Raw genomic sequence first — 14342 nt, forward strand, 5'->3', positions numbered from 1 at the left:
CTAGGAGGTTGCTCTAAATGTGCACACGCTTTGTTGGTTCTGAATCTCTCTGTTACAGGATGCCTTGGACCATTGGGTTAATGTCTCACTATGCAAACCTATTGAAGCATTAGTCAACAGGGTTCGGCTATGAATTATTAATTAGTTAGAATTAAATAATATCTGAATGACAATAATAAAGAAGAAAAAAAATAGAAATGACAACACAACAAAATCAGTGATCACAGCTAAAAAGCTTTAGAAAAAATACTTTAATTTTACACTAGTTAGATATTAAGTATTCTATGAAAAGGTGAAGCAAGTTGAAATATGGTTCCCAATTGTACTGTTTTAGAAAATGTCCTGGCGAAAATTTCATAGAAAATAAATCGTTTTCTTTTAATGTACTTATTTGTTGCATTCAATTGTATTTTTATCATTAGTTTTTGCCATTGAAAATACTTTTATGGTATTATAATTGTATTTGTCAGGGTTATGGATACCACATACCTAATAGTAGTTGACTAAATCTCGGCAGGACCCACTACATACCATGTCCTATACGGAAGCAACCTTCGGATATAAGAGGAGTTCCGGATAAGGAAAGACAACCAGAGTTCTACGTGGAAACGACAAAGACTACTCGGATTGTATTCATATTGGTTTCCCTAGTTCTACTTGGACAAGAGGACACCTATGGGTATAAATACAAGCCCCCCTAGGAGGAGAGGGAAGGGGATCAACACCCAACACAATCGATATAGAAGCCACAACATAGAATCCTACATACGCCAAGACACGCCGCCGGATATCGACTTCAGGGATAAGCACGGCTAGTACCCTACGGTGTCTCCGGATACTGTCAGGAGAGACGAAAGCGCTATCTCTGATCTCGCCGGGCACGGATTCGAGGAGGAAGGCTACCCTGTTGTCGACTACGAGTCAGATCGTCAGACCGCCATGTCGACAACAGTTAGATAGGCTACCCCAAATATTGTACTGGTGTGATTATCATGAATAAGAGCTATACCGGCTTCGGCCAACAGGATGTAGGATTATTACCTGACAATTTAGGGGCCCGAACCTGTATAAAAATCCATGTCTCCGTCTCTTTTACCTCAATTTCGCGTATACTCTAGTACCAACGATCCCCATACTATGCAAATACCGGAATCGCGACATCAAACATCGACAGTATTATTATAAAAAAAATAGAAATGCAATGATGATCAAAGCTGAGTATCAATAACCATAAATCGCGTTTTTAGGGTAAATCTTCAAGTAGTAAAAATAAAAACAGAGTCACTACTAGTTTATACCTTAACGGTTCATTAAATATCTTTGTGTGAATTATTGTTCTGAACGAAGAAGCACCTACCAGTAGTGCTGCTAGTAGTTGAATCCAATGTCCCTTTTTTTTTTTTGAAAAAATTAATGTTCCATGATGCGAGCGTGCAGGAAGATGGGATCTATGTTGGCCGAGCATCAAACGACTACTGGTCCTCCAATCTGATGAGGTCCAGACTACTACTCTTGTTTTTGAGATGTCATGATAACAAGTGTACTACCGATCAATACATATTTTTCACTTAAATGGTAATAAGATGGTATGCGGCCCTTTATGCAACTGGTACTGTGGTAGAAATGAATCTACACTTGCCCAGTTTTTTCTTTTCTTTTCTTTTTTCTGAATGGGTGTATGGGTAATCTAATTTTATGATAATCTTTGAAGGTACAGACGGATGAATTAACTAGTATTTGATTTAGCGACAGGTATAAGGCGACGGTGGAAGTTTCGGTGACTTGTAAAGTTGCAAGAGAAACTATCAAATACATGTACAGAGAATAAGACGACATGCAAATCACCTGTGAATGTGACAGTACAGCTAAACACAAATCAATTTTTCATAGCCCCAAAATCCATGTTACTAGTGGTACACAGGCAGTATGAACAGAAAGCTCCAACTTAACAACTAGCTTAGCAAGTCCGCAGAGAATAGCATGTTAGTTGCACCGACGGATTTAGAATAGCATGCATTTGACAAATGGACATGCCTGCAGTACTACCTGTTCTAACATTAATACACAAGGATTTAAGAGCTCTGTTTCAAGGCCTGAGCTTCTGCTGCAGCCATGGGGTCTGCATTGGTATCAGTCTCCTCTTCTTTCTCCCCTTCTTTTTCTGCAGCCAATTTCTCCCTGTGCAGCTTCTCTGCTGCCTGCATCGCTGCACGCTGCTCTGCCTGAAGGCGTTGCATTTCTTCTTCCTGCTGCTGCCTCTCGAACCAAGTATCTGCATCAGCCCAAACTGAAAAGAGACAAACAAACTTGTCAGCATTTTACCATTAATCAATGTTTAGAAGCAGTACTAACAAAAGCACAAGCAACAAAGGGATGCTCGACATACAGTACGAATCAATCACATTATCAAATTCGTAATTTGTTCAGATGTATCTAGTGTCCTGATGGCTCATATATAGTAGAGTTTATATAGATGATATTGCGACAAAATGCTATCTTTGATTTCAGCTAAGGCGAATCGTGCTGCAGGCATAGAGGGTTTACTAGTATATAAGCAAACAGTTATACTTAAAACATGTATAAAATACCTTGACATCATTTTTACCCTCTGATCCAGATCAGAAAGTATACCTGGTAGAATCATCTATGAAAACATAGTAATATGGTAGAAGTTCTTAGCAGTTAGCAGTGTTCCACAATACATAATTTATCAGCTGCTTTCTGCTACAATCATTTTAAGCCTTAGAAAAAACAAATGGTATAGGCATAATGCTTTCAGGGACTTAAGGGTTTCAGTGGCAAAACCAGGCACACCATTATATGGTAAGAAAATAATTTTCCCAACTTTTGGCAAAGTAAGTGTTTTCACCCCTCTATTAGTGAGGACTAACGTGGTAAAAACTAAAAAGCTTGTATGCTACCATGAATATAGGTGGTAGGAGCTGAATAATTCCACACAACCATTGGTATTTCAATTTCCAAAAATAATGTCTTGATTTGAAAAAAATACAAAAAGCTTGAACAAGAAATTATGGAAGGCACAAGCATTGGAAGTACACCAGAAGATCTATCAGAGTCTGTGCAGTAGTTCCCTAAATATGAGCTGAGCACTTGTAATGTGCATGGTAGGGATAAGGGGCTACTAAGCCTAATTAAGGTGTTGCTTGACCAGGCAACCCAGGTGCACCGTCTGGGCAGCCCCACTACAAGGGCAAGGAAGAGGAGGGAGATACCAAAGACTTTTATTTACTTCTTGGTTAATGAAAAGAGATACAAACCTCATCCTTACATCAAGGAATTTGACCTATAAGAAAATTCTCTCTAAAATTAAGGAAATACCTGACAGCTCAACATTATCTTATCTCTAAACAACTATGATGCACAAACACTTCAGAAAAGTTGAGCATTGGTGTCTAATGACATGTGCAGCTCTGATACGCTTAGGATGCTTATCGACCAAATGTCGGATGATTATACAGAAAAAATAACTTCTTTTATTCTCCGAGACAAGGTCGACTCATCCCCGAATCATATGTGACAACCCAACCCACTTGGCCAGGACACTAAACCCTAACCCCATCTCAATCCTTCAGCTCCCCTCATCTCTGGTTAATAGAATTCTAGAACATATAGACATCTACTGAAATTGAATTCTAGGAGTTAAGGATCCTATTTGAGGTACATTTTCCTTGCTTAAAGCTCGCAATACATTATTTCAGTGGCAAACGATTGAGGATGTGAAAATAATGCATATATACTACTTTTTTATTAGAACGTGTAGTGGTGTCACCATATCAGTGTCATGCACGTGGAACAGAAAAAGGGCCCTAGAGTGTAGTGATTCCTTCTACTATATGAGTCTATTGGGTGATACATGACAGCAATTATGCAATAACGAAAATCAAGATGAAATGAATATATTGCAAAAAAAAATGAAATAAACAAAAAAGATTTCAGTGCAGGTAAGTGGTATGTACAGCTAGGACTCAAGGAAAACATCATTGAGAAAGATATAGAAGACCTACAAGATTGCAACACAACATTAGACTTGATGGTTGCTCAGATTATTTAGCTAAATATTTAAAATGATGTAAGTGTTTGTGGAACAAAGAATTTCTCTTGAACATTCAAATACACAAAGGACAGTTCCGCACAAGTGATGCTTTGATCATTAAGTAACTATGGCTGGATTAAATCATTAGATGCATGGCAATACTACTCTGTGGCAAGATAATACTACTTTTTTTGTGAACGCCGATGCAGTGATTCAGGAACACCGCTAATACAAATTGTAGTATGTACAATAAATTATATAGTGTGGTCATTCTTGTTCTTTTCATTCTCATAAAAAAATTTCTAAGTTCATTTCTATTCTTGAAATATAGCAGTCTTGTAATAAACTGATGGTTAAGGAAGTCTTCACTCTCATCGGATGTTGGCGCTTCCTAAAACATTATCCTTCATTTTAAAAGGGGCCTAAAATTGAATGATATTTTCAGACGATGAGAAATGGAGAATCACCAAAATGATTACCATGACCTAAAAAGGACTTCATTAACATTGCATTATTTGTTTGTTCATATTATCAATACAAGTCTCTAAGAATAGCAGTCTCCAGTGCATTGTGAAGGGTTGCAAGTCCTGGAGGAAGAACATCAAGTTCTATATTATGGGAATAGTTCATTACTAATAGTATCGACGTGCTTTCACTACACAGGGATCACAAAGTTTAGCCTTCTACATTCCTGTATAATCTGCTAATCATGTATTCACTTTCCTCAAAGTATACATCAACTTATGAAATAATTTAAATGCCCAGTAAAACAAATCGAGCACATTACCAGGCTAATTAATGAAATTATAATACTGACATAGTTAGCAGACTGCATTGGACAGAGAACAGTTAATAACCTAATATAGGTTATCGAATAGAGTGATGAAACAGTAGCCAGGGCTAAGTAGCCATTCTTGACTGGCATTTCAAACTTCCAGATTTTAGGAACAGCAAGTGCATGCAAATGCAGTACGCACCTTTGGTGCTACTAGTGTTACACGTTTTTCTCAGAAGAATCCCAAGCTAGCATGTCAATAGAGTCCGTCAAAGATTGTTAGAAAACACTTACGGCATCCAATATTAATAGGAATAATTTCGCATCATTGGCTCCATCTATTAGCACAAGGCTCATGATCTACTACGATATACAGTTTTGTAATTTGTACAGACTGAAGACACAAGGGTCATGATCTTATATAAGTTAAGCTTGCTCTTTCCTACAGCAGTTGCTTATTGCCACCATTACAACTGAATCAAATTGAAACATTTGGAGTGCTACAGATTATAATTGGGACTTTTAGCACTGTGATTTCGACCTAACCTAGCAAACGCTGATGTTTAAATATCCAAATGCCCTATTAGAAAAATATAAGGCTCCAGAATTTCAAGAAGCACCTAAAACACACTCATTCATCAACTACTACCAATTGTAAAGTAATCATTGCAAGCCTCAATAGAGGTCTAAATTCTGCAAATTCAAATAATGTTAAGAACTAAAATTTTCTGTGGACTACAAGAGCTGAATTTTATCACATGAGATAGTTCTACTTCCATAACAGAAAATCAAATTTTGTAGGGCATGCTACTCATTGAGTTCAATGATACGCCACTCTCATGTCTCACTGACTAATGGCCCCAGGACCCAAATGCTAAAGATAATGTTGAAGAAACAAGGATCTTCAACATTTTAAACTTTTCATTGTTCACATTGATAACCCCAATTTGTTACAAGCAAATAAAAATGAATGGAAGAAAATTCATGGCAGTGAAAACCTAAAGACAAATCATGATAAAATACAAGTCATGACAAAAGACAAATCATGATAAACTTTTGCCATTGTTTACTCTTACTAGATCAGGCAAAACACAAGTCCTACAATCAAAATTCTTTGCGACTCCTCACCCTCTACGATCTGGGGTCTGGACCACGCATTTGGCATTTGCACCACATTGCAAATAAAAATTTAAGCCAAAACGAGGTAGTCAAAACCAGCAGTTCTAGAGTTCTAGCCCTAAGTCAGGAAACTAAGCAGGTATAAGCGATGAGCAATGGAGACGATTGGACAAGCAATAAGAAGGAAGGAAGGAAGCTGGACATACTTGGCTGTGCTGCCCACCCCTGCTCTCCTCCCTTGATGCGCTCAGGGAAGGCGTAGTTGACGGTGAGGACGCGGCCGAAGAGCTCGGCGCCGTCCATGTTGTCCATGGCGGCGGCGGCGTCCTCCCGCTCGAGGAAGGTGACGAAGCCGAAGGAGCGGTGCTTCTGCGTGGCCTGGTCGAGCGGCGTCTTGACGTCCTTGATCTCCCCGAAGGGCACGAACGCCGCGTGCAGGATCTTCTCGTCCACCTCCTCCGCCAGCCCACCTGCGGCACCACAAAAACCAAGAAACGAGGCACGGGTTCAGCTCAGCTCACTACCACACTGCTACTCCGCCGGCGGCCAGGAAAAAAGATAACCCCGTGAAGGAGGAATTTCGTCGAGCAGGTGGCAGGCGTGGAAAAGAAAAACAGAAGAGAAAGAAGAAGACGGGTGAGGAGAGCTCTAGCTTGGAGCTCGTGGCACGACTGGCACGTACCTACATAGAGCGTGTTCTTCTGCACCGGCTGGTTCATATCTCCGTCAGCGGCGGCGGCGGCGGCGGCGGCGACGGCGGGATGGAGATCAGCGCAGGCGGCTGGCGGACTCTCGTGGAGACGGGAGCCGAAGCCCGGGGGGAGGGGGGGACAAGGAGTCAGAGAGGAGAGTGTGCGGCGGAAGCAGCAGAGGAGGCCGGCAGCGGTGCTCGCCGGGATGGAGATCGGCGCAGGCGGCGCGGCGCGGGCGAAGGAGACAGGACAGGAGAAGGGGAAGGAGAAGGCGAGCCCGTTCCGCCGCGATGTTGTTCGCGATATGGGCTTTTCCGTACCCCCAGTCTCGTTTCGGCTTACGCTTTGGGCTTCTCTGGACCAAAAACAGCATTACTCCCCGGAGTAGTACTCCGTATCAGAACTTCCTTTTTTAAAGACTGACAGAATGTTACTTTGAACTTTTGTTTTTTTTTTACTTTGTTACAGAATTAAAAGAAACATCAAATGCTGAAAAAATTGTATTTCTTATCATTGTAATTTTTAGGTTTTATTTAAATATATATTATATAAGTATCCTATCTTACTATAAAGTTATAACCCACTAACTCCTTAAACTTAACATGCAAAAATACCACATCATCATCCATTAACAAGATGTCACATCATCATCCACTAACAATAATCACATTTAAACATTATGCAAACATGCTATATTATCTACTCCCTCCGTTTCTAAATAATTAACGCCGTTGACTTTTTTAAATATGTTTCACCGTTCGTCTTATTAAAAAAGAATTAAATATGTGAATTAATTCTTTTTCTATCATTTGATTCATTGTTAAATATACTTATATGCATACATATAGTTTTACATATTTCACAAAAGTTTTTGAATAAGACGAACGGTCAAACATGTGCTAAAAAGTCAACGGCGTCAAATATTTAGAAACATAGTGAGTATAATTTTATAGTTTTTATAATTTAAGAGCTTTTAAAATATAAGCATTTTAAATTATCATCCTAGATAATTCACATAATATTTCAATGTATATTTTTATTATGTTTTATGATATCCTATATACTTATATAGTTTATCCTCACTTAGTTAGTGCTTAAATGATTAATCTATGGTCCAAATTATCTTTCTCTTTTTTTCTCTAATTAAGTCATATCACCTCAATTGTTTTTAGCCTTTAGATGATTAATCTACGGTCCAAACTATCTCCCAACTTTTCTTCTTCCATAAAGTCATACCACCTTACTTTTTACGTTTGAATCACCATTCTACATACTATTTAAATTTAAATTATCATAAACCACATTAACTTACTTAATCTGATGTTATCTAGTTATCTTACACGTTATTTTTTTATTGTTATCATACTAAATTCCCGCAGCAATGCGCTGGGTTTCACCTAGTTAATTAGATGTGCATGCTGTAAAAGATAATCACTGTGACTTCATCGTGGGTTGCGACCACTTTTTATTTCAGAGTAAATTTTATAAAACCACAACTATTATGGTTAAATTTGCACAAAACAACAGAAATTTTGGCAAGCGACATATAACCCAGATATTATGGTTATGAAGTTTCACAAAACCACATTGTTAGCCATTTTGACATACTCCTATATCAAAATTTTGAAAAGTAACATCTATATTATGGATAAAATCCTCGTAAAATCTGAGATATGATTGTAAAACTCAAAGTATGATAGATCAAAGTTAAAATGATCAATAGTGTGGTTTAGTGAAACTTTAGAACCATAATACCTGTGGTTATATGTTACATGCAAAAATCTTCATGGTCTCGTGAATTTGTACATAATAGGTAGTGTTTTACGGAATTTACTCTTTTATTTTATCATACTCATCCACTCCAAAGGCCCAAGTCCATCTTTGCTACCATTGAATAAAAAAAAGATCAGTCTATCAACTATAGTTGAAAAGTAACTCTCTAACAAGGGGGATTTATAATTATGACACTGCAAACATAAACCTTTGCTATAATGACCCTGGACCCACATTTCATAGACATAGATGGGCCCATTTGTCATCCACTCGAAGTGTCAAAACAATGAAGCCCCAATGTTTGCAGTCCCAATATTGCAAAATTAGCTTAAGGGTGTGTTCAGATGCCCCTCTTCCCAACCCCTCTCCCTCGTTTTCCACGCGCACGCTTTTCAAACTACTAAATGATGTGTTTTTTTAAAAGTTTATATACAAAAGTTGCTTAAAAAATTCAAATTAATCCTTTTTGAAAAAAAATTAGCAAATATTTAATTAATCACGTGCTAATGGACCGCTCCGTTTGCCGTGCGCAACTGTGCACGTTCCCATCCCATCTACTCTCTATTTCTCAGCTACCGTGAGGCAAGAAATAAAGTTTGATGACTTTGCTATGTTTAATTTAGATTATAAAGCAGACCATTGTTATAGATTATCTATTGGATTATAGATATAAATTAAACATTTCAAAAATTCGATGAATAACTTGAAAAAATCAGAGCCTTTTTAATGCATTACTACAATATATCATATTAGCCACTTCCTGATCAAACCATTATACTTCCTCCGTTTTATATTAAAAGACTTTTTAGTATTGTACATATTCATATATATGTTAATAAATCTAGACACGGCAATGCTATAAAGTCTTTTAACCTATAACGGAGGAAGTATTATTTACTTCAATCCAAGATCAGTCTAACCTGATCTCGCTCCGTCAACAGTGCCACCCTTGCACCCACACTCAATGGCCAGGTGCCCATAGTTTCTTCATTATGTGTTTGATTGATCTGATCCTACCGCTTCCGCTGTGCGGTTTCGATCTCACGAGTTGCTGGTAGAAGAACTTGTTCTGGGAGGAGGTTGGGGGGGAAAGGGGGGGGGGGGGGGGGATCGATAGATGCAGAGTCGGGAGGAGTGGGGGGCTCAAGTCGTGCGGCCGAAGGCGCGTCCTTGTGAAGATGGATGAATTTTTAGAACAGAAGCGATGTCATGCAAGGCAAGCGCGTGCAGGGAAACAAAGTCGAACGAAAAGCTAGCTCAGAGTAGAAGTTTTCTTCCAGAGCAACAGATGTAATAACAGACGATGAGTACAAAGTTATCTTTAATTTTTATAATATAGGTAATGATAATAAAATTATTTTTGGTGGCCTTTTGTTTCGAAAGAATTACAATCAATCTTCCGGATATTGCAGGTCGAATTACTGCGAATTGAATAAAAACGACTTAGATTACTAGTCTAAAAGCAAAGATACAACCTCCATTTATATATAATTGGCAAAAAAAAACTGCTAAATATTTCATCTGCTTGAATGTTGGATGTAGTCCTTGCCTTGCTTAAATGAGGATACAAAATATCCAAAAACAATATCCGATTATTATGCCGATTAAATTTTGCTCAGATCACCACTAATGAGAGTACATATGCGCTGGATTGTTTCACTTGCCACCGCCCCTAACAACTAAACCGGCCAAGTTAGTAAGTTTCAAACTAAGGCCCACGATCATTAGAGCGTAGAAGGCCGGACGGTTAGCCCAACCCATACTTGGTTGGGGTTGGAGGCCGGAGTCCGAAGTGCCGGAGAAATTAATGGAGTAAACCGGTGACTTGTCCGGGTTGAAGAGCCCGAAGTGCTTCTCGATGGGGAATAAGTTCACTTTGAGACCCTCAAAAGTGATCGAAATCTAATCCGTAACCCTAAACCACAAAACCGGATATCTTGACCCCTTAACTCTTAAAAGCGGTGCAATTTAACTCCTTCGGTGGTTTTGGAGGACGGTTTCGCTGATGTGGCGCATACGTGGCTTTCTACTCATCAAATAAGTTAAAAAAAATAAAGTGAGGCCCACCTGTCAGTGAGTCCTCTCCTACGTTCTCTCTTTCTTCATTGCCAGCAGCGGCGGGAGGACGGGGTGAGCAGCGGCGGCTGGTGGCATCGGGGCGCAGCGCAGTCGGCGGCTAGGACGGCGGCGGCTCGGCCGCGGAGGCTCGCGATAGTGGGAGGACGAGGGAAACGGCGGCGGCGGCGGCCCAATATGCTGCTCGTCATCCTCGCCCTTGCGGTTACCGGCGCGGTCTCCGACGGCTCGCGAGTCGCTGGACCACATCTCCATCAACTGCATCGGTGTCGGGGGACATGTCCGGCTGCCGCTCCATCCACTCGCGCCCGTTCAGCACCGACGAGGAGGGCGAGGCTCCTCGTCCCCGCTCAGCCGCGGCTCTTCTTGGATAGTCCCGACTGGAGGCAGTCGGCGGCGGGGAGGGAGTGGGAACGGGAGCGGGACGATGGCGACGACAGAAGAGGAAGCTGGCTCGCGTCGGGATCTTGGTGGTTCGTCGGCGATGATGCCGTGTGCGCTGATGGATATTTTGCAATCTTGAGCTTTTTAATTTCTGTTTTGCATGCATATAGTGGCTGGCTGAAGTCTGGCTTGTTCTTTCCAGTTATGCATGTAACGAACTGCTGATGGAGATGAATAAATAGAGAAGAAAACAGAGAAGCTGCGGTGACTGGTGAGACTTAAGCAGCACAAAAACCACTCTGATCTTCGGTTTTTCAGTTTACTGTTCACAGTCTTACAATCTTCAGAGTTTCAAAGATTCAGTGAGGTTGAGCGTGTGAGTTGTGAGCGAATTGCAAGTTTCCTGACGATGGTGGTGGTCTCCCCCTCTCCCCCGCCGTAGGCGACGACGCGATGGTGGAGAGCGCGTCCAGCGCGCCGTTCCCGAGCGACAGGAGCGTCACGCTGGTGATCGTCGGGAGAGGCGGAGCAGCCACGAGAGGCCCTTGAGGCTAGAGCAGAAGTACACCGCCGCCGTGTCACCGAGCAGGTAGAACAGCACGGCGAGCCAAGCCGCCATCACGCCGTAGCCAAGAACCCGCCGCTCCACACCGAACACGCAGTCGAACAGGTACAGGTAGTCGACGTAGTCACGCGGGAATCGCCGGCGATCATGGCCATCCTCCTCGGCGACGTGCTCGCACCTCTCCCCATAGCTCTCAACCTGGAATACACCGCCGCCATCGCGACGCCCCCGGATCCCGCCCTCCTTGGACGACGATACCACCTCCGGCGGTGTGCCGCCGCGCGGCAAGATGATGAAGAAGAAGACGAGCAGGAGCAAGAAGGCCACGGTGACGCTGGCACCGATCAGCACCCTTGTCGCCGGCTAGTGCGAAGAACAGACGCCGACCCCATCTCGCCGAGAGCTGGCCTCGCCATCGTCGACTCCTCCACTGTGGGGACCGCTTCAGCTCCCGCCGGGCGGCGCCACACCGCAGCCCATGCCCTGCCGCCGGCCAAAGGGGAAGAAGGGGAGAGAAAAAGAGAGAGAAGGGAGAGAGGGAGGAGGACTGACATGTGGGTCCCACAGTTAGTGGGCCCCACATTTTTCTGTGTGTGAATGACAAACGGGTCCCACGTAAATTTTTTAATTTTAATGCCACGTAAGTGCCACGTCAAACGCCACGTGGATCAAAGGCTCGGTCAATATTGCCACGTAGGTGCCACGTGGCGTCACGTCAGCAAAACCGCTCTCTAAAACCACCAAGGGAGTCAAATTGCACTGGTTTTAAGAGTTTGGGGGGTCGAGATATCTGGTTTTGTGGTTTATGGTCACGGATTAGATTTCGATCACTCTTAACGGTCATGAAGTGAACTTATTCCTCTCGATGGCATCTCCCTTCTTCTGGTTCTCGTCAAACATGGCGAATATGTAAGTCTCCAATGCCACGGGCCTCTTGGGCGTGCCCTTTCCGACATGGTTGATCAAGTTCTGGTTGTACACCCTGGCGTTGTCCTTGCTCGCGCCACGACCGTCAGCCGATGGCCACCCGGTCTCGGAAATGACGACGGGCACATCTGACCCTCCCTCCTTCTCCATTGCCGAGTATATGCTGTCAACCATGGCATCGAAGAGGTTGGTGTAGGTGTGTCCGTTGTCATCTATCGTCGTCGAGCTTGGCCGGAAGAGCGCGAAGTTGAGGTCGACGCCGTTGTCGTTCTTGTAGGCGTAGTAGGGGTATACGTTGGCCAGCAGCGGCGATCCGTTTGCTCGCCAAGAACTTGACGATGGGACCCATGATGGAGGGGGGGTCGGCGAACGCGCTTCCGGAAGGCAGCGGCGAGCCGGCGACCAAGCTCATTTCAACGGCAGTGGACACCTTGATGTGGCCGCCGAGGCCGGCCGCGGAGAGCGCGTCTCTGATGTTGTTCATGGCCGGGAGGATCTTGGGCTTGTCGGCGCCGTCTTTCACCTCGTTGCCGACGGCGATGTACTTGATGTTGACGTCCGGGTAGTACGGCCGGACGTTGGCCTGGACCCAGGCTTGCGCGGCGGAGGACGACGCGTTGGTGGCGTCGTTGGAGGCGAGAGAGCGGACGTCGGGGGCGTCGAGGACGACGGCGATTCTGGTGCCGCGGAGGGCGTGCAGGATGGTGTCGTTGGGGAGGTAGATGCGCATGGCGTCGATGTGGTTGGACTGGTAAAGCTGCACCACGTCGCCCGGCCGGCGCCGGCAGGTTGTCTCCGTTGGTGCCGTAGCACACGCCGATGGCCAAATCTCCTTCGACCATGTACGACCTCCGACGTAGTTTGAGAGAGCCAAATGCAAATGTGTGTCGGCGTGGAGCGTCACATAGGAGGTCGTGCACGGTTAAAAGAGGTTTAGACCTGTGATACATTAAGCCACTACTAAAAACTGATTTTCCTGTGCAATGAGCTCTTTAGATTGCAGACGAACCATAATTGGTCGCGTCTGCAAAAATCGTCCCATCATTTTTGCGTGCGGATGCTTAAGAGGACCGACACGTGAAAATCAAATTTCGCAGGCGGACCTCTCCGTACGCGAAAATCGATTTCCGCGTGCGGTCCTCTTAAAGGCCCGCCTACAAGTTTATTCTCCCTCACTCTCTTCCCTCTCATCAATTTCAAAAATCTAAAGTCCCATCTCCCCACAGCTTTATCTCCTTTCTCTCTCTCCCCACAGCCTTATCTCCTCCTCTCTCACCTCCTCCCGACGGCGACGGTGACAGGGACGGCTCAGGAGATGGAGAGACGCGGTGGGGGGGCGTGGGACACCACAGAGACGGGAGCGGCAGCGAGCGGCTCGGCAGCTGGCAGAGACCGGCGGGTGCGTGGCGGCTCGCAACGATGACGACCGCGCGTGGAAGGCGGTAAGAGGCAACAGTGACCGGCCCCCGCCTGGATCTTGGCGGCGGTGGCTTCGGGCTTGCAGGCGCGGCGGGCTGGCTCCACGGCGACGAGGAGGTGGCCGGATCCGCACACACGCCCCTACCGACGAGGAGGAGGAGGAGCGGTGGTGGCTTCAGGCAGGTGGGCTCGGCGGCGAGGAAGAGGTGGCCGGATCCGCCCGCACGCCCCCACCGACGACGAGGAGGAGGAAGAGGCGGCCGGTGTGGCGGTGGCTTCGGGCGGACGGGTTTGGCGGCGAGGAGGAGGTGGCTGGATCAGCGTGCACGCCCCCACCGAGGACGAAGAGGCAGCTGGCGCCGGTGGCTTCGCATGGGCGGGCCCAACGGACGGCATGGATTTGGCCTCCCCTCGCTCGATCTCCTCCGTGCACGGTGGCCCCCTCCAGCGACAGATCCGGCAGTGAGGAGGCATGGGGGTGGCGGATCAGGCGACGGCGCTGGCGACGACGAGGACAACGGCGACCACGAGGGCGGCGTATAGGGTTAGGGTTTCGGA

The 14342-nt window shown here is 44.7% G+C and overlaps 1 protein-coding gene and 1 pseudogene across 1 annotated transcript; both read right to left on the minus strand.

Moving 5' to 3' along the window:
• Positions 1 to 1866: 1866 nt before the first annotated feature.
• Positions 1867 to 6958, minus strand: LOC4333394 (uncharacterized). Its single transcript, XM_015773119.3, has 3 exons — positions 6631 to 6958; positions 6155 to 6418; positions 1867 to 2287 (listed from the first exon to the last, which is right to left on the minus strand). The coding sequence occupies exons 1-3, from the start codon at positions 6665 to 6667 to the stop codon at positions 2073 to 2075; spliced, it is 516 nt and encodes a 171-aa protein (XP_015628605.1). The 5' UTR covers positions 6668 to 6958; the 3' UTR covers positions 1867 to 2072.
• A 3111-nt stretch (positions 6959 to 10069) lies between these two features.
• Positions 10070 to 13207, minus strand: LOC107278253 (glucan endo-1,3-beta-glucosidase GI-like; annotated as a pseudogene).
• Between the last annotated feature and the right edge of the window lie 1135 nt (positions 13208 to 14342).

Source organism: Oryza sativa, chromosome 3, assembly GCF_034140825.1.
Source record: "Oryza sativa Japonica Group chromosome 3, ASM3414082v1".
NCBI classification, from domain to species: domain Eukaryota; kingdom Viridiplantae; phylum Streptophyta; class Magnoliopsida; order Poales; family Poaceae; genus Oryza; species Oryza sativa.